Source organism: Delphinus delphis, chromosome 15, assembly GCF_949987515.2.
Source record: "Delphinus delphis chromosome 15, mDelDel1.2, whole genome shotgun sequence".
In the NCBI taxonomy this organism is placed as follows: Eukaryota; Metazoa; Chordata; class Mammalia; order Artiodactyla; family Delphinidae; genus Delphinus; species Delphinus delphis.
Window position 1 is genome coordinate 42,557,833 of NC_082697.1, and position 19,603 is coordinate 42,577,435.

General features: G+C 41.9%; 1 protein-coding gene across 2 annotated transcripts in view; it reads right to left on the reverse strand.

Annotated features, from left to right (window-relative positions):
- The window catches only part of KIF16B (kinesin family member 16B), a 280,899-nt gene that overhangs the window by 54,754 nt on the left and 206,542 nt on the right, over window positions 1-19,603 (reverse strand). For both annotated transcript variants that reach the window (XM_060031261.1, XM_060031259.1), the window contains one exon: window positions 12,390-12,479. In XM_060031261.1, the coding sequence (XP_059887244.1) occupies window positions 12,390-12,479 (90 nt within the window). The remainder of the gene's footprint in view (window positions 1-12,389; window positions 12,480-19,603) is intronic.

Below are 19,603 nucleotides of genomic sequence, written 5' to 3' on the forward strand. Positions count from 1 at the left end.
CTGCTTCAGTTTTTCTGCTATTGATTCCTTCTCGTGTATTTTTCATTTCAGTTATTTTGTTGTTCACCTCTGTTTGCTTGTTCTTTAATTCTTCCATGTGTTTGTTCTTGAATTCTTCTAGGTCTTTGTTAAACATTTCTTGAATCCTCTCGACCTTTGCCTCCATTCTTTTTCCGAGGTCCTGGATCATCTTCATTATCATTTTTCTGAATTCTTTTTCTGTAAGGTTGCCTATCTCCACTTCATTTAGTTGTTTTTCTGGGGTTTTATCCTGTTCCTTCATCTGGTACCTAGTCTTCTGCCTTTTCGTTTTGTCTGTCTTTCTGTGAATGTGGTTTTCGTTCCACAGGCTGCAGAATTGTAATTCTTCTTGCTTCTGCTGTCTGCCCTCTGGTGGATAAGGCTATCTAAAAGGCTTGTGCAAGCTTCCTGCTGGGAGGGACTGGTGGTGGGCAGAGCTTAGTAAAACTTTAATCCACTTGTCTGCTGATGGGTGGAGCTCAGTCTCCTCCCTGTTGGTTGTTTGACCTGAGGCGACTCAGCACTGGACGCTACAGGCTCTTTGGTGGGGCTAATTTCGGACTCCGGGAGTGCTCAAGCCAAGGAGTACTTCCCAGAATTTCTGCTGCCAGTGTTCTTGTCCCAGCAGTGAGCCACAGCCACCCCCCACCTCTGCAAATCCCGCTAGCCTTCAACGTCTGATTCTCTGGGAATTCCTCCTCCTGTTGCCAGACGCCCTCTCGGGTTGGGAAGCCTGATGTGGGGCTCAGAACCTTTACTCCAGTGGGTGGACTTCTGTGGTATAATTGTTCTCCAGTTTGTGAGTCTTCATCGTGATTTCGCCCCTCCTATCATCTCATTGCAGCTTCTCCTTTGTCATTGGATGTGGGGTATCTTTTTTGGTGAGTTCCAATGTCTTCCTGTCGATGATTTTTTAGCAGTTAGCTGTGATTCCGGTGCTCTCACAAGAGGCAATGAGTGCACGTCCTTCTACTCCACCATCTTGAACCTGCCCATCTCAATTGATCATTTAGAAGAGCGAAACAACACTGATAATTTATAAAATGGAAACGCACCACATGAAAAGTAGCAACTACTGTTTTAATGGTTTTTATAATCTTTCTTAATGTCACATATATTTTAGAGGCTGTGGTGGAGAAAAATTTAATTTGAATTTCATCAATTTCTTCAGTTTTACTTGATTTTCTTTCACTTCCATTAAATTCAAGTAAAATTAAATTTAATGTCTGTAATTAAAAATAGCATATCGTTTGAACCCAATGTTATAAAGTTATTTCATTCTTTCTTCCTGTTCTTGTTTGTCTCATTTTAATTTCTTTGTATCACTCTACATATCCATCCTGTTATCTGTGCCTATTTATTTAAGTACTTAAAGTAATGTTCATTAAATGGTAATTTAATTATATTTAGAGAATGATTTTGAATAATCTGTTGCTTCTTATATTATGTGGAACTTGTATAAATGAGCATGCATCATTTTTATAGAAACAATAAAAAGTGATTATCTTTTTTACATATTTAATGGAACAGTTAAATTAACACCATATGGCTTTTTCTTTTAATAACCTGGGATTTGGGGCAATCAGATTTCAAGTCTCAGCTCAGCAAGGAGGTGGTTGTATAATATCTCTAGTTCTTAGTTTCATCGTCTGTTAAAAATGAAGGAGTTGAACTGAGATATTTCCATTTCCAGCTCTGAAATTTTGTATCTCAGGTACTGATGATTAAAATCTCTCTATGTTGAGTTCCAAGTAGCACTTTAGATACCATGGAGGTATTTTACCTATTAACTTGGCTATATTGCTTTTGAGGAGTGTACCTTTCTTCCCATAAAATCTTCACAGCATTCTTATTTGAAGTAAGGGAAACGTGTACAGGGAAAATAGAGCCCAATATAATAATGAAATGTTACTTTTCAAAGGTTGTAGAATAGAAAAAGGGCAGAAACAAACGGGAATGCAGTATTCATGAGAAAACCCATAAAACTGTACCACTTCCTGCTATAACCATTATCCTTACAGCAGGAGTGGGAAATGATGCAAAGACAATTGAGCTCTTATGGGAAAACTGTACATTAAAGTTAAAAATGACTGAGGTCAAATATATTGGATATTTGTAAGAGACGTGCTAGGCCTAGACAACACTGGAAGAAAACTGAACAACAGCCCTATGGCTTACTTTGTGTAATTATGAAATTTGATTATGCTGAGTAAAACATAGGAAACAAATGAGAATTAAAATAGCACATTTCTTTGGCCTAAGTGAAATAATGACAAGCTTATTCTGCAATTCAATAAAGAGAACATATTCTAAAGATAAAAGGACTTAAACAGAAGCCATTAAAAAAATGAAATCAGTAATTTTGAGGCTCACTGATTTCCAATGAAATTTGTCTTGCCCTTCTTTGCTGCTTGTGGAGTCTAAAAATCCAAGTGATCAACTTTATTTTGCATGTTCGAGAAACAAGCCCATAACTTTCAGGCTGAACAATAGCTCTATATGAAGAATTATCAATGGAGTAAGAAAAGACACTGGCTCCTTATAGAACTAGCTAGCCAGTTTATGGAATTATTTGTGAATCTCAGTTTTGGGAAAATAAAAGCATTGAGTATCCATTTATTCATCAAGTTGGCTAGCTATATGTATATGTATAGATATTAGAAATACAGTCAGCATTCTCTGTTGCTTTGTAATATTTCTTAATGATCTTAATGACCTCAGAGTGAAATTTTCATCTACAAGCTGGCTTCTCCCTTTCTGATTCCCAGTGAACTGACACAGCCTGATTTCTTCTAAGAGTCACCACACTCAAATCCTGACTTCAATATTTATTACGTTAGAATAAGATAGGTCGGCCAGTCTGCTGCCATCAAAGAGACAAATTAAATGTAATGGAAAAGTCTGCTTTTATTAAAAGTCTTTTTCTCTTAGCCAAGTTCACTTTTTAGGTTAGCCAGGTGGTCCTGACGGCAACAGACAGCATAGGTTTTGATATATGGCATCGTTGTTCCTTTGTATATAAATAATGGCAGCCCTAATATAGAAAAGAAATTAAAGTGAGCAATAAAAAGTCTTGCCTATCTTTTATGATTTTACAACAATTAAGCAGCTAACACTGGATTATAAATCACTGAAGGGAAACTGAGAACAACTGAGAACAACAACAGTAATAAAGTATGGAATCTTTACTAATGAAAGGAAAGTATCTGACTTTTGTTACCACCTAATAAAAGTGCACTTTACTGTCATTCCTCATTCACTAGGCATTTTCTTTACTCCTGTTAATATTTGGCTACCTAACCAGTATCCAGTTTTTAAAGATTAGCGAGAAAAATTCTATACGGCAAATCTATATGGTCAAATCAGCTTTAACCTGTCTTTTTCCAGTAGACGTACCTACCTGACAACAGCCAGCATCTGAAACACCCACGCTCTACAGGTTTGTGGTTGTAAATTTCAGTCACTCCAGCTTTTGAGGAATACAAATAATGAAAACTCATCAAAGGGCTGCCATAACTCTCCCAGCTGACTAGATGGAAGCATTTCTGACTACTCAAAATTAATAGTAGCTCCCAAGGCCTTATAAGAACAGCTGTCACTGAGAAATATGCTCACAAACAAATAAGTAATTCTCCCAGTTTGATTTGTTAGAGGCATGAAGCGGCAACTCTTCAGGGCAACCTATGGGTTATCAAAGGAGCAATGAGCTCCCGTAGACCTTTGATATGGTAATGTGAGCGTACCATGCACTATTTATGAGCACGTGCTATGTGCCTCGCCCAGAGCCTGGTACATTCTAGACTCTCATTAAGGATCTGCTCAATGAACAAGGCAGAATCCTTTGCTGGTGGTCCACATGGAACAGCCAGCAATTATAATTAGGACATTCCACCAACAGAAGCTGCTGTCCTGTCATCACTGAAGTGCTAAAACTTGGCGAGATCCTAGGTACAAAACCACATTTGGAAATGTATCAATACTTAGGACTGCCCTTTGTTATATTTGGTATAAAATACAGAATAAAATAAAATCCCACTCCTCCCAAAGCCAGTATCAATTTTATTTAGGTATGAGCCAATGAAGACAGATTTGAGAACTTTAATAGATGTCCCAACAATTTTTCAAAGTGAGAAACATTTCAGATCTGTGAGAATTTCATATTGCATTTTTATGAATAATTATGCAGTTGAATTAACTCAAATGCTTGTATTTTCCATCCGTTACTGTGATGCTAAATTGTCCCTTTCAGGGACTGAGACGTGACAGGAACCTGTCATTGCCATGACATTCAATAGAAGGAACCCCATTTCTAGTTTTCATCCATGTGGTCTCGCTATGTAACAGATTTTTCTAGGGAAGAGATTTTCTTCTTTCTGGGCTCATCTGGACAACTCTGAAAACTTCCCCTTCTTGAGTGAACATGGTCATGGAGACTCAGGAAAAAGAAGAAGGACTAGGGGTCAGGAGACATGAACCTTGCCTGGGCCACAAGTCTTGATGTGACTTTGAACAAAACTCTCCCTGGGGATCTGATTCCTCATTTCTAAAATGAAAAACCGGACTACCCAATCTTTAAGGCCCCTTGGAGTACTTGATTGTCTCATAATGTGCAAGTGGTTCCAGCCCACTGTTACAGAAGTTTCCCTGCTGGTTGGAGAGGAAAGCCTGGTACAAGTCTATGTTTCACAGCCTTTGGTGATCAAAGAGGCAATCAACATGTTTTCATTGTCTAGGTTTAAATGTGCCTGTCATTAATTTTGACAAGATTATTTGTCACTGGAAATCACCTTTTAGATTTGGTGATCTGTAACAATGACTGTAATAATGAAAAATCAATAATGCTCCCAAAGTGGATGCGAAAGAAATGACAGGCAGCATCTTAACCAACGGTCCAGAGAGCATCATTTGGGGAATATTTTTTTCCCTAACTACACACTCTCAGATCCCATGTCAGACTTCCTGAATTAGAATTTCCTAGTTTGGGTCCTGGATCCACATGTCCCAGAAAAGCTTCCCAGCTAATTGGTGCCTTTTGCTCCCCAACCCACCTTTGAAAGAAGTGATTTAAATACTGATTATCTATCAGGTAGAGAGAATCATATGACACAAGCCATACAGTGAGGTAAGTGGGCCTCTGATAACGTACCAGGTCAGGAAGCTGGCAGCATTCTATTTTTGCCTACATAGCTGTGTGCTATTTAAAAATTCAAGGAGGCTGAGCGCTTGGCGCGGCTGAATTTATCTAAGGTTTACTGAATGCTCCCTGTGGCTGTGGTTGGTAGCATTATAATTTGGGTGGTGGGTAGATTTGCAATTTTTATATTAAATTTGGAATGCTGGTTATAAAACTGTTTAGAATGCATTTCAGTGATGGATGGTAAATGGCTGTCTAAGACAAATACAAGGCCAATAGCCAGTTTCTTTTCTTTCCCTTTTTTGGTGCTACTTTGGGAAAATTACTTGGGAAATAAAGAAGGTTAAAAATGGTTCTATCAGTACAAACTGAAAGTTCATATACAAACTACATAAGCTCTTGCCCTAATCGTTTTCTTCTCTCCCAATGGTATTTACTGGGCACCCAGACACTGCCAGATGTGAGACTGAACAGTTGCTCTAACACAGCAATCTTTCATGTTTTACTCGAAGCCTCTGAAAATATTTTTCTCCCTTAGCTCCATAACAGGGAGAAAGGAGCCCCCCTGGGGATATGGCTGATGGAGGCTGATCCTGTCTGACACTTAGGGACCCTGAAGACTCACTGTGATAACTCAGTTATGATGCAGACAGGCAACACACCTGTCCCAGTAACTTAGGCTCTCACCACACATGGGCAGTCAAGTTCCCTTAGCATTTATTTAGATTGTACATTTTAATACATAAAATATCCCATTTTCATGGTTCATCCTCCTGCCTCTGGGCAGAAGCACAAACCTGCTTCAGAATCACTATTAGCTAAGATTATAAAAGGGCCCTCAACAATCGACTCCAATGCGTAACTGCTTCCACTGTGAGATGATTCTCCGGAGCCCATTAGGCTCCAGCACTCAGGAGGGAAGGCTCCTTGTTAACTGTACTAAAAAAAAGTCCTCTACAAATCAGACAGGGCTTAGCATCTCTGGACCTCCTAGAAGGAGCAGCTCTCTCAGTGACCCTCTGATCTTCCAGCCCCATGTCCTACCACTTCATGAAATACATTCAGAGCCCACCAGACCACTCATCCAAAAGGGGAGAAGGGGATAGGACACTAGGTCTTCACTATTCATTCATTCTACTGGTTGAAAGGGGATGTGGTTTTAAAATAGTCCTTTCTCTTCAGCTTCTTGATGAGCTATGTTTTTGTCCTGACTGACTCTCAGACTATGACCTGGATCCAGAGGTAAACTTCATGGACACTAGACATCAATAGTAACTCTGCCTCATCCATAGAGAAAGGAGAAGACGACACTTACTGGGGCTCTGTTTCTGGGCACATAACTTGATTGATATTTAAAAGGATTATACTGATTTTAATAGAGTGGAAAATGCATAGTTTTCATACAGATAAAGATCACTGCGGCAATGGTTTGCATGACCAAATTTCAAAGGCATGCTCTCCAGCAGATGCGGCACAATACTTTGTGGCTACTTTCAATAACATATTTCATCTGAGGCTCTCAACAATCTTTTGCAAACTAGCTGTGGCATGATCATTTTACAGATGGGGAGTCTGAAAACACAGGGTTTAATCTGATGAAGATTCCACACAAGGTCAGCGAACGGGCACAGAGAAGGAAAGCCAGGAGGAGCTATTATCTTGCACAACACATGTCAGTGTATAAAGAGGACAAACTAATTCAAAACAGGAGACGAAGCTATTTAGAATCCAGAAAAAAATGCTTAGCTGAAAGAACATAAATAAATAAAAATAAAACAATTTTAAGAACCTTGAATAATGCAGCACCTCTAGTGAGAGCTCAACCCACTCACACAGTGAATCTGGAAATAGAACGAGCACAACGCTTACATATGAGCCCAGTCACCGCGGGCAATCTGTTCTTCTTCCAGTATTATTCAGGACAGATAATTTAGTTTCCTTTTTTTATTCTGAAATTTGTCACCATACAAAATAATGCATTAAATTTTTCTTTGAGTTCTGCTTTTTCCCTATCTTCAATCCCCACACCCCAGAGTTTCAGAGAATCCACTGACTTCTCATCCTTTCAGTTTGTAAGTTCACTCTGCCTGTAATAACCCCTAGGTTCCGTCTATTTTCTTCACAGACATATGTTATACCTAATAATCAACAACCCTGCCTGCTTTAATTGGTTCACCACCGAGTGAATATAAAGTAGCCCTCGGAGGCCCTTCAGCTGACATCATTCTCCTTAAGGAGACATTATAGTAAATAAATAAGCAAATGAATGTGAGTCAACAGGGAGATGAAAAGACTGAGACGAATGATGGTTAAGGAATTCTTAAAACCCTCTCACATTGGGGGTGAAGGCCCTCAGCGCTCTCAGCCCACCCAGTTTCTGTGTGTTCTTTCCTAATCTTGGTTTTTTGTAAATTAAGTCTTTAACAACAGTTGAGCAATTACGAAATTTCTTCATGGAGCAAGTCTGCACTTGCAGACATGTTGATATCTTCCAGAATGTCCATAGCGAAGTACTCACAGCAGCAAAACTCTGGAAACTACTCGTATGTCCATCAAGAGGATTCTGGGAACCTGATCAAGTGTTATGCCAACTTGGTACCACTGCTCATGGGAAAATGATAAATTGCTTGGTAAACCGATAAATTGTTTGTGGACCAGGGAAACGAGAGCTATTTGGTAGGAAGCCATACCGTAAGGCTTCTCTGAGCGAGGTGACTCTTGTAACTCCACATGTCCCTCACGGGGACTCTGGATGTTCTGCCCAGGGAGTTGTGCCCAGGGAAAGTGCCTCTCCTGTTGCATAGGATTCTATGGCAGAGTGGTTCTCGAATCTTCCCCACGTGGGGCTCCTCTCCTAGCACCTAAGCTATTACCTGCGAGAGGTGGCGCAAAGAGAACAGCATCTGGACAGCTGTGTGGACTGCAGTTGACGCTGTTGCCAGACCCCCTCCATGCCTCGGCCCTGCCGGGAAGCAGTGATCTCTGTCTTACATCGTTCCTGGGTCACCCAGTGCCAAGCGTGGCCTATGGGAGTCCTGTGAGTCTGAATGTTTAGTTGGACCCAAGAAGACCTCCTAAGGGCACTGCAAATGATTACTTCTGAGGATCAGATTAAGAGAAACTTTCACATTCTATGTATATATCTTTGAATAATTTCAGTCTTTAACCATAAATATGTAACTTATTATCTGGAGAAAAAAAGACTACTGAAAGAAAAAAAAAACCTCCATAAAAGGAACTGTCACATCAAACTATTTTAGAGGTCTATGCCCAGGAAAACATGGCTAAGATTCCACAATGAAATGGGAATGAGTAGGATGTAACTTTAGATAAAGTTCCAAAAGATTAAAAGCTATAACCAAATCTACAGTTTTGAGGTGAATCTCAAATTCTCTATCTTGGTAAGTATATCACAAATTCTGGATATACTGAATTCAAGTGTGTTTTTTCAATATTTTTTCAGCTTGATTAAAAATTTGGAACCTTGTATGACTAGATAAACTTAATACGTATCATTTAAAAAATGATCACCAACCATTTTGTTATGCAATTAAGACAGCAAGAGTAGTTTTCTATTTTCTAATTCCATAGAAATAATGAGTCCAATGTGGTGAAGGGATGAGGTAAATAAAACTTGTTCCCACTTGGCTATGAAACAGCCATTCCTTGAGAGGAAACTTTCAGCATTCTTCCATATGAACCCTTTGGCTTTCTTCCCTGAAGAAATACTGTCTTTAACAAGTCCAATAATTTCCAGGATGTTGTCAGGCCAAACAGCTACCCCATTTGGAGGTAGCTAATTACTTCAAGAAGATTGACATTATATACAATTATATGCACAATTATAAGATGAATCATAATTGATGAATACCTATACACAGATTATTGATCTCAAGTCCCAACAAACACTCGGCAAGTAAGACGATGTGAAGTGAGGCTGCACAAAAGAAATGTCAACTTAACGAAAAAAATAAACCTGATATTTATCTTGATATTTAAGCTTCATCTTGAAAATGTTAAATGGACGATGCTGCCCTCTCACTGAAATAAGATTTATCACCATCTAGAATGACATGCTACTGTGTGCTTAGAGATAATACTTCTCCCCGGTTCTGTTTCGATAATATTGTTTGGTTAGAAATAGGAAATAGAAATGAACTGCCTGGGCTTCTGCTCACGGGTTGTGTCACAAGAGGCGAGTCTCTCGTTCCCACCACAGAGACCATGAACGTCAAAGGCGCAGCACAGCCGGGCAGGAAGCGCTCAGTGAATTGGGAGGAGTTCGTCAGAGCTGTGGCCAAGGAAAAGTTCTGTGGCACCCAGGCAGCCCTGCAGGGTTTGTAATTAGCTCAGCTTCCCTGTCTCTAGGCGGTGCTTGTTTTAGGATCTCACCACATGGTTTCAACCACTATTCACATTCTCTCTTCTCTTTCAAATACATGCACACATGTCTGTAGTTTCCCTTTCATAACGGTTTTTTGTCCTTATAAGAAAGAAACTGTAAGTCACAAAGCTGGACTCAGTGTGGAAAAGCAACTTCCCATCTTCGTTATCATTTAGATCACGAGTCTATCTTCAGGAAAGGGGTTTCTGGGAGAAGTCCTCTATGAACAGAATGGAAATTCCAGCTGGGTTTCAATGTTCAGACCTTCTTGAATATCATCCAGTGGTTTCCCACGGCACTCAGACTCAGGTTCACGGTGCCACGTGGTCAGGCCCCTGCCCTGCTCTTTACCACACTGGCCACTCTCCCTGGGTCTTCTCATTCTGGAAACACACTGAGCTTGGTCCCATCCCAGGGCCTTTGCATTTGCTGCTCCCTCACCTTCAGCTGTGCTCACCTCCAAATCTTCACACCTCTCTTCTTTTCAGCATCCAGGTCTCAGCTCAATCTCACCCCAAGATCACCCTTTCTACCTGCGCATCTAAAGCAGCCCACTGCCCAGCTCTCAGGCCACACTATCACATTGCCTTGTATTTTCTCCATGGCACCTAACATTACCTAAAATCCTCTTATTTACTGGGCTTTGTTTGTCTGTTTATTGCTCATTTTCTCTGCTCCATGAGAGGAGGGATGTCGTTGTCTTGCTCACAATTGTATGCAGTGTGGGGCTGCTCAATACAGATTTATGACCAAATGAAGGAGGAAACCAGCTCGATTTTCTTCATTTGAAGGCCACTCAATTTTTTCAGCATGTATGTAACACACCCTTTTCCCCCTTAAAAATAATTTTACATGTGTGATAATCTCTGTTCATTAATTTTGTCTGGTAGCAGACAACCACTTCAGTTCACAGGTTCACATCATTATTAAACTCAGGTTGAGTTTTCTTCTATTATATCTTTAAAGACTGCTTCTGTCTGCTCCAAAGTTTTCTTTAAAAACACTGATTAGACCTGTCTATTATTGCTTAGCAAATTTATTTAAATATCTCTCATCTCATATTTCAACTAAAATGCCATTTTGTCAGACAGCCCAACCCTGAAATGTCCTTATACTAAAGTGTCCAACACCTTCTGCCCATCACATTTTATTGATATTTTTCCTATAATGCATATACCTCACTTAAAATGGTAACTGCAACTTAGCAAGCATACTTTTTAACTGTTAGTTATTATTATATTTTCCTGGTTTATTGTCAGTCTGTCCTGATATAAATTTAAGATATATAAGAGAAGACACTTTTGTTCTTCTTGTCCACTACTGTATTACTAGAGTTTAGAAAGATGTGCCTATGTAGAATGGCATTGAACTAATGGCACTGAAAGAACTGATATGAAATAAATCACGGAATGAATTTATACATACATACATATATAGATATATAAATCCTGGTAAAGTTTGTATCCTTTTTTTCAAGTAAATTGTTTTTTTCCAACTACACTGTGGGAATTTAGCAAGTTAATATGAAAATCTGTACATTATTAAAGTACTGACGTAGTACCTTATAATCCAGCAGTTACTGAGCTTCAAAGTTCACTTTAAAAACCAGTTGCTCTATACATTTAATATGTATACAATTACTTCTTGTTATTGTCAAAACTAACTTGGGACATGAAGAGTAAATTGCAGAGACAAACTTAATAAACTGACTTTGATGTAGTTGCTTCTGGAACTGAAGCCTCTTGGGAACACTGAGCTAAAATTCATACCTGAACCTTCTTCAATTTTTAATCGAATACTATTATGATAACTTAACAACAGAATTTCAAAGATAGCTCAATTTTTCCTGGACTCTAGATTCTTTTACACATCAAGGAAGCACTTTACCTACCCAAAGGTATTTCTCTTTATATTGTGTATCAGACAAGGGAGCTTAGAAGCCATGGAGATGTTAAGGAAACATTATGTAATTAACATGAAACAAGTCAGGGACACATGTCTGACTAAATTATTTTTTAGAATATCATAAGACACTATAAAAATGCACTGAAAAGCCATACTTAGGGAAAGCAGGCAAAATAGACAATGATTATTGACTGATTTGTAGTCAGTCAGTTCAAATCAAAATGCCCAAAGAGCTGTGCCTATACAAGGTTTCCTTTAGTTGAAGCAAAAATAAACAAACAAAAAAATAATAAGAATACATTCACTTGGAAGATACACATTAATTTTAGGAATACCTTTCTTTGCTTAAAAGTATTTTAAAAACCAGTCTTTGTCCAAAAATTTAAAAAAAAGATTACTAATGTATCAATACACTCTGGTTATCTTATCAGATGAAATGCCTCCTTGCTTCTAGATAATTCTGTATTTACTGTCTACCTCCCCTCCATGTGTGAGGGCAAATTAACTTTTATGACTTTACTCCTCATTATGTGGAAGTCTAAGCATTAATGCAATCTTTTTTAAGAGAAAAAAGGGCAAATCTACACTGAAAAATTTATTACTATTTTATTTTAATAGGTCTCACTCATGGCTGAGAAGTTATAAATTGATTAAAATATTTACTTAAAATACACTGTAAAATTTATGAAAAAGATAGAATTCATTTACTGTTGCTTTACTACCACTCAAAATTTTGTGTTCAAAAAATGTCTGAATTGTGTAGAATACAAATGGAACAGAGGACAAAAATTAAAAACCTATCTTTGAAAGACGAGTAATTGAAATAAAACTTGGTGACACTTACAAGCTAATACCTAAAGAGAAAGGGGGGATTGATAATGCAATCAACTCATTTACTTTATAAAACAAATGTTCTTAATTGGAGATAATTATTTCGTAACTCACCTCTGCATACTTCAACTTCAATGTTTTATGCATTTCTCGGAAACGACTGTAACGCCTGAATACGGTCCACGTCTCATCCAGGACAGTGATCTATTAACCAGGAAAAGCAAAATAAATCAGCATTAGTTGGAGGAAAAATTGGTTTCCTCTTATTTGTTTAAAATAATTTGTTTAATGTATACTGATGTGTATAAAACTGATGATTAATAAGAACCTGCTGTATAAAAAAATAAAATAGAATTCAAAATTTCAAAAAAACCCCAATAAAACAATCATATAATTGTTCTTAAAAAAATTTTTTTTAATTGTTAATTAAAACAATTTAAAAATGCATCTTAAAAAAATAATTTGCTTCAAATTAAACAAACTGTTTAATTTGTTTAAAATAATTCAAAAATTTGTTTGTTTAAATTTGTTTCAAATAACTTAAAAATTAACGAAAAGTGATTAGCATGTAAATTTCTCCAGAAGGGAAAATATTAATCTAGCAGCACAAATAAGACTTACAAATAATAACTGTACTCTGCTTAAGCATGCATCTCTGCTTCCCAAATATGACTACGAGCAGCATGTGACTCTGTAAAGTGAAGGACACAGAGTTTCATGGCTTATCCCAAGTGCCCCTCCACTCTCCATGTGGGGGGCAGAAAGGACACCCCACAGCATGACCTTTCTGTTACAGTGATGTGCCTACACGAAATGTTTACACTTTTATATAAAATGTCAGTGTTGGTTTCCAGATGCCACCGCAATGGACAAGAGAGAAGCAGCAGCAGAGAAGAAAAAGAAGGATGAGGAGAAGGAAGAGGGAGGACAAAGGAGAAGGAGGAGGACAAAGGAAAACCAAAAAAATCTGTCTGCATCTCAATGATCATTAGTATCAAAACCCACACTGTATTTTGCTTTATTTCGGAGGAAGAATTCTCAGTCCAGCCTCTAACCAGTAGTGGAACTTACTGTTCCTATTGGATGGCAGGTGGACACTGGCGCCCATCAGTCACATACCAAGGTCACGGTGACCAGGAGAGGCTGGGAGACACCACCAGCCTCCACGGTCACACCTGAGGCACAGGCTCCTGATCAAGTTCCCATCTCATTCCCACTCTTCTTCCTCCAAGCTCCAGACCCATGTCCCTAACTGGGAGATGTCTTTCTTTAGATGCCACACACCAACTTCAAGGTCAGCCTGTGTGAAACAAATCCACCCGTTCTCTCCAATCTCAACTCTCCTTCATCTCAGTGCATGTCACCACCATCCACCAAGCCACACCAGACAGACGCTGGTCCCCAGGTCCCCCCAACACACCACAGTCAGACAAGCACCTGGTCCTGCACCCCTCACCTCCTAGGCCTTCCTTAGCGCTCTACCCTTCTATCCTTCACTGCCACTGCCATCTCACTCTGGGCCACCAGGTCTCCCGCGGCCTCGGCCAGGCCTCTCCCAGTGTCTCCATCCAGTTGCCCCTCCAATCCCTTCTCTGCACAATTGACAGGGGAGCTTTTTAAAAACTTAAATCTGATCATTCTACCTCCCCCCTTAAGTCCCCTAGAAGCTTCACGCTGCTCCTAGGAGAAGACCCAGATTTTATATTTGTACCCGACTGCGCACAGCAGCCTCTCCTCCAGCCTCTCCTCCCGCAAGTGTCTCACTCCCTGGAAGCGCACACTCCTTCCCACGCTGGGCCTCTGCAGGGGCCGCGCCCCTCTACTGGAAACCTTACCCCGCACATTAGAGAAACGCCCTTCTCAGGCTGGTGATTCAGCTCTTGGTTCTCCTGCATGTACACCCCAGGGGTGAGCAGGAAAGTCAGGGATCAGTAAACCACAGAGATCAGGAGGGGGAGGACACCCATGCAGGGAGCCTCGGGAGGAAGAGGGAGCCCTGAGTCTCAGCCATCCGCAGGGTCACTCACTTCCCCGAGTGGCAAATTAGATGATTCGGGGTTATCCAAGGATGTACAATATTAAAACTTTCATTGTTCTGGCTCTATATTCATCATGTACAATAGTGTTTTAATTGTGGCAGGTTTCTTCTTGTGAGTTTCTTTTAAAAAGATATTTCTGTAAGGAAAAAAAAGTACGTATGTTTACAAAAAACCATTTAGTAAAAATAGTACCAATGTCACCAAAGCTTGGGAAACACTGCTCCTGGCAGCTCAGCTGGTTTTCTCCCCAGCTCTCTCCTCCTCAACGGACCCCATTGAGCACAATTAGCAAGGGGGTGAGGGCTTCCTTAGGGCAAGAGCACAGCAACATGCCACCTTGGCTGGACGCAAACCAGGTGTCAAGGAGAGACCTGGACACGAGCGGGCGTGACGCTGCCTGCTTGCCAAGAAAGCCCAGGAATGAACAGAACCATACCCGTGACCCGGGAGCAGTAAGATGCAGGATGCTCACAGGGAAACCATCCTGTCCTGGGACTTTGGAATCCAGAGAAAGTCACAGAAGCAGCCTAGGTCTCCCTCCTCCCTCAGACTCTAGTGCTCCCTGGATCTCTGACTGCTTCCACTGTTCCTCTTGAACCCACAGTCAGTCAAGTGCAAAATCCCCCCATCCTCAGCCTCTTCTGGGAATTTCCCGTTCATCTTCACTCTAACTGAGAGCTGGCTCTCCCCGAGGGACCCCTTCCCCTGTAGCCATCTCAAGTAGGGACTGTGTTCTCCCCACACTCTTCATCCTGTTGTGCTGGGAGGTTGGTAGACGCTTTGTTACTTCCATCCAACTTTCACACCACTGCTCCTCTGCCCTTCCTAAAACCCCACCTACGTGAAGCCCACACCTTCGGATCCTACCTGTACCCATCCTTCTCGCAGGCAATTCGCCTTGGTCACATCCCCGACTCCTTGAACGTCTTAGGTTTTGCTCACTGTCATCTGCTCCAATGCTATGGAACTCCTGCCATGAATCTTGGAAATTTCATCAACCAACAGACGATCCCTCCAACACCCCGACCTCCTGTTCCTTGACCTTTGCCCTGGTTCCTCCCTCACCCAACTTGGAAACCATGGGCAATCACTACCACCTTTCCCTTGCATTCAACCTCAAATCTCTTTGTTCTGCTCTTGAAATTCCCTTGACTAAGCTAAACCACAATCTTGGTTAAATCCAGCTGTCTGCTTACTCCCGCCCTGTACCTGCAGGATGGGGATGAAGGAAAACATGCCACCAAATGGCTGCCTGGTCCTCTTTTAAAGTCACGGTCACCACTTTGAGGTCAGCCTGGATGCCTCCAAACAGTCATACCACATTTCCCCATTCCATCCATTCTCCCGTTCTCTTAGATAAGAGTTTTCTAAACAGTTTACTCCATCTTTCTCCTCATTCTCAGATGATAACCTGAGTTCCTATTTCACTGAGAAAGTGGAAGCAATCAATAGAACACTCCCACAACCACCCTCAGACCACCATGGCCACCATCGGCCTTGTATCTCCTCTTCCCTCCTGCTACCGGGCATGGGATGTACACCACTGCTCCTGGTTAAGGCCAACCCCTCTTCCTAGATGCTGGATTCTAGACTCCACGCCCTCCTGCCTTCTGAAGGAAACTGCAATCAGCAATTTTCTCTTCTCTCTCCTGCACCAACACATCCCCAGTCTCTACTAGATTATTCCAGCAGCATCTAAACTAGCTAGGATTTCTCTCACCTTAAACTTCCACCTTGGCCTCCCTTTCCCTTCCAACTGCCACTCCATTTCTGTCCTTCTTATTATAACAAACTCCTTGCAAGAGTTTATTCTTTTTTTTTTTTTTGCGGTACGCAGGCCTCTCACTGTTGTGGCCTCTCCCGTTGCAGAGCACAGGCTCCGGACGCGCAGGCTCAGCGGCCATGGCTCACAGGCCCAGCCGCTCCGCGGCACGTGGGATCCTCCCGGACCGGGGCACGAACCCGTGTCCCCTGCATCAGCAGGCGGACTCTCAACCACTGCGCCACCAGGGAAGCCCCGCAAGAGTTTATTCTTGATGTCATCAATTTCCTTCTTCCCAGGATCCCTTCAGTCCAGCCTCAGTTACTCACATTCCACTCAAACTACTCTCATCTACTCTTACCAAGGTCATCAACGACTGCCACAGGTTACTTCATGCTAAACCACTGGTTCATTCTTGGCCCTGATCTGACTTGACCTATGGCAGGATTTGATGGAGCCGACAGCTCCTCCTTGAAACATCTTTTTCATCTGGCTTCCACGCTGCTGCCTCTCTTACCTTAGTTTTCTTTGCTGGGATTTCTCTTCATCCCCCTGACCTCTAAACGTCAAAGTGTCCCAGGGCTTAGTCCTTGAACGTGTTTTATCTTCTACCTGAGCTCACTCCCTTGGTGATCTCATCCCATCTCATAGCTTAAACTTACACCACTGATTCCCGGGATGCTCATCTCTCTCCCTTGAACCCAGACTCGTACATCCTACTGCCTACTTGATATGTCTGCCTACCTGGATGTCTAACTGCATCTCAAACTTAACATGGCTAAATTTACCAAAATTAATCTCATCCAGACTTGCTCCCCCATCTCAGTAATGACAATGCCATTCTTCAATTTCTTCAATCCAGAAACTGTGGCATCATCTTTGATGTTCCTCCTTCTCTCACGGCTCACATCCAATCAGTCAGCAAATCCTTTCCACCACACTCCAAATATAATGAGAATCTGACACTTTGCACCGTCACCACCATTAGCATCTTGGTCTAAGCCACCGCCACCTCTTGCCTGGACTATGTTTAACAGCCTCCTACCTGGTCCCCTCGCTTCTGCTTCTGCCTCCCTCCCCGCAACATTCCCCTCACTCCTTTCTCAACACAGCAGCCAAAGTGATCTTGTTAAAAACTGTCAGATGAGGCCATTTCTTTGCTGAATGGGACATCCTCCCAAGGCGTCCCATCTTGCTCAGGGTACAAGTTCAAGTTCTTGCGCTGATCTACAAGGATCTCTACAATTTGTCCCCTCCCTGGCCTCATCTCCCACCACGTTTTCCCTTGCTCACTCTGCCTTCCTTGCTTATCCAGAACCCATCAAACGTACTCCACACTAAGTGTGCCCTCAGGAACTTTGTCTGTGACCTTTCCTCTTTCTGGAATCCTCTTTCCACGTGACTAGCTCCCTCACTTCCTTCAAGTCTTTGCTCAAAAGCCACTTTCTCAGTGATGCCTTCTCTGGATATACCATCTCAAATTGCACCTCCTTACTCCCCATCTCCACACTACTTATTTCTCTTTTCTTATCTTTCTACTAAGCACTTCTTACTACCTAACACGGTACAGTCACACCCCCGAGATATCGTGGGTTGGGTTCCAGACCACCACAGTACAGCGGATTGCAATAAAGTGAGTCACACGAATTTTCTGGTTTCCCAGTACATATAAGTTATGTTTGCACTTTACTGTAGTCTGTTAAGTGTGCAATAGCATGTCTAAGAAAACAATGTACATATCTTAAGTGAAAAAAACACTTTAACGCTAAAAAATGCTAACCATCATCTTGACAATGCAGGGTTGCATTACAAACCTTCAATTTGTAAAACTACGCAATATTTGAGAAGCGCAATAAAACAACGCCATCTGTATATATTGACTTGTATGTCTTGTTTCTGTCTCTCTTCCCTACTAGAATAAGCTCCAGGAGAATTAGGATTTTTAGCTGGTTTTCACTACACCTTAGAAGAGTACCTGACACACCACGGGCATCCTGATGAAGAACTGGAGGATGGAGCCCCCAGTGGGCTTGTCTTAAGTGCACTCAGGCTTGGCAACAGTGAACCAGCAAGGCCACTGTTCATCTCGCTGGTAGATGAGATGGCCTCCAGCAGAATCAGGATATGGATATAGATAACTAGACACCAGCTCGTGAGGCTTTGGCCGGCAGCGTCTTCCTCTTTTTTTTCTTTCTTTCTTTCTTTTTTTTGGCCACACCACATGGCACATGGGATCTTAGTTCCCTGACCAGGCATCGAACCCACACCCCCTGTATTGGAAGCACAGAGTCTTAACCACTGGACCACCGGGAAAGTCCTGCTTCTTCTTCTTTGTTGCTTTCACAGCTCATTCATGTCCGACCACATTTTGAAATCTCTAATTAATTCAGCAGCTGCTTCACGCTTACTTCATAATTTGGGTTTCACTCCCCTTTCCCACGGTGGCCCCTTTATAAGGCATGGCAACTTCCCCGACAACTTGCACACACCGAGTCTCCGGAGGACAGGGCGGCTGAGTGACTTCCCGGGGAATCAGAATCAGGGCATTTGGGCACAAAATGATAAGCCGGCAAGAGGAAGATAAAGTCCCTGAGAGGGCCCCCGAAAGCATCCAATGCACTTGCTTCTGCTTCTCGATATCAGCCCCCAGTGCTCACAACGGGATGCAGGAGGACAGCGGGGGAGGAGCTGGAAGGAGACAGAGGAAGATGGCCTGACGGGGAGAGAGCTATCCAAAGCTGTGTGCTCCTGTGAACTGGGCCCAACGAGGTCTGTAAGGGGATCAGATAATGAAGAGGGTGGGGACTCTCTGGAACCATTAACACTGTATATAATTTCCCCAAAATACTGAACAAAGAAGATCATTATGGGTACATTTAGGGCAATGGCTCATTTTGTTGCCTCGCGTCTTGATATTTTAATAAACTCACATACAGATCTCAGCAGCTTCTGCCTTCAATATCTCAGTCCATAACCTAAACCAGCGGTTCTCAAAGTAGGACGCCTGACCAGCAGCAACAGTTTCACTTGGGAACTTGTTAGAAATGCAAATTCTGAGGTCTCACCCACACTTCATCTGGAACTCTGGGGTGGAGCCCAGAAATCTGTGTTTTAACAAAATCTTCAGGGGCTTGCGACGCAGGGTAAAGTTTGGGCAGCCCTGCTGTAAAGCTCTGCGTGTTGCTGCCCCCAAATCAGATGTGGTGGCTTGTGGAGAACAGGACGCATTCTCAGTATAACTGCAACACAAGCTTAGAGCGAGGCAGAGGGAAATCTCCAAATTCTTTACCCTTTCACAAGCTTCCTGCTTTCCACTCCCCTCCATGCACTCCCCTCTCAAGGTCAAAGCCCTTAGCATGGCATTCAGGACCTGTTCCCGGCTGACCCAACACTACCTTTTCTAACCCCAGCTCCCAGTGGATTAAAAAAAAAATCTCACACTTCAGACAACTGGTCAACACAGAAATGGGGCACGTTTGTCGGTCTCTGGAAGGGTCTTTCGAATGGCCTCCTCGGTATCCACCCGT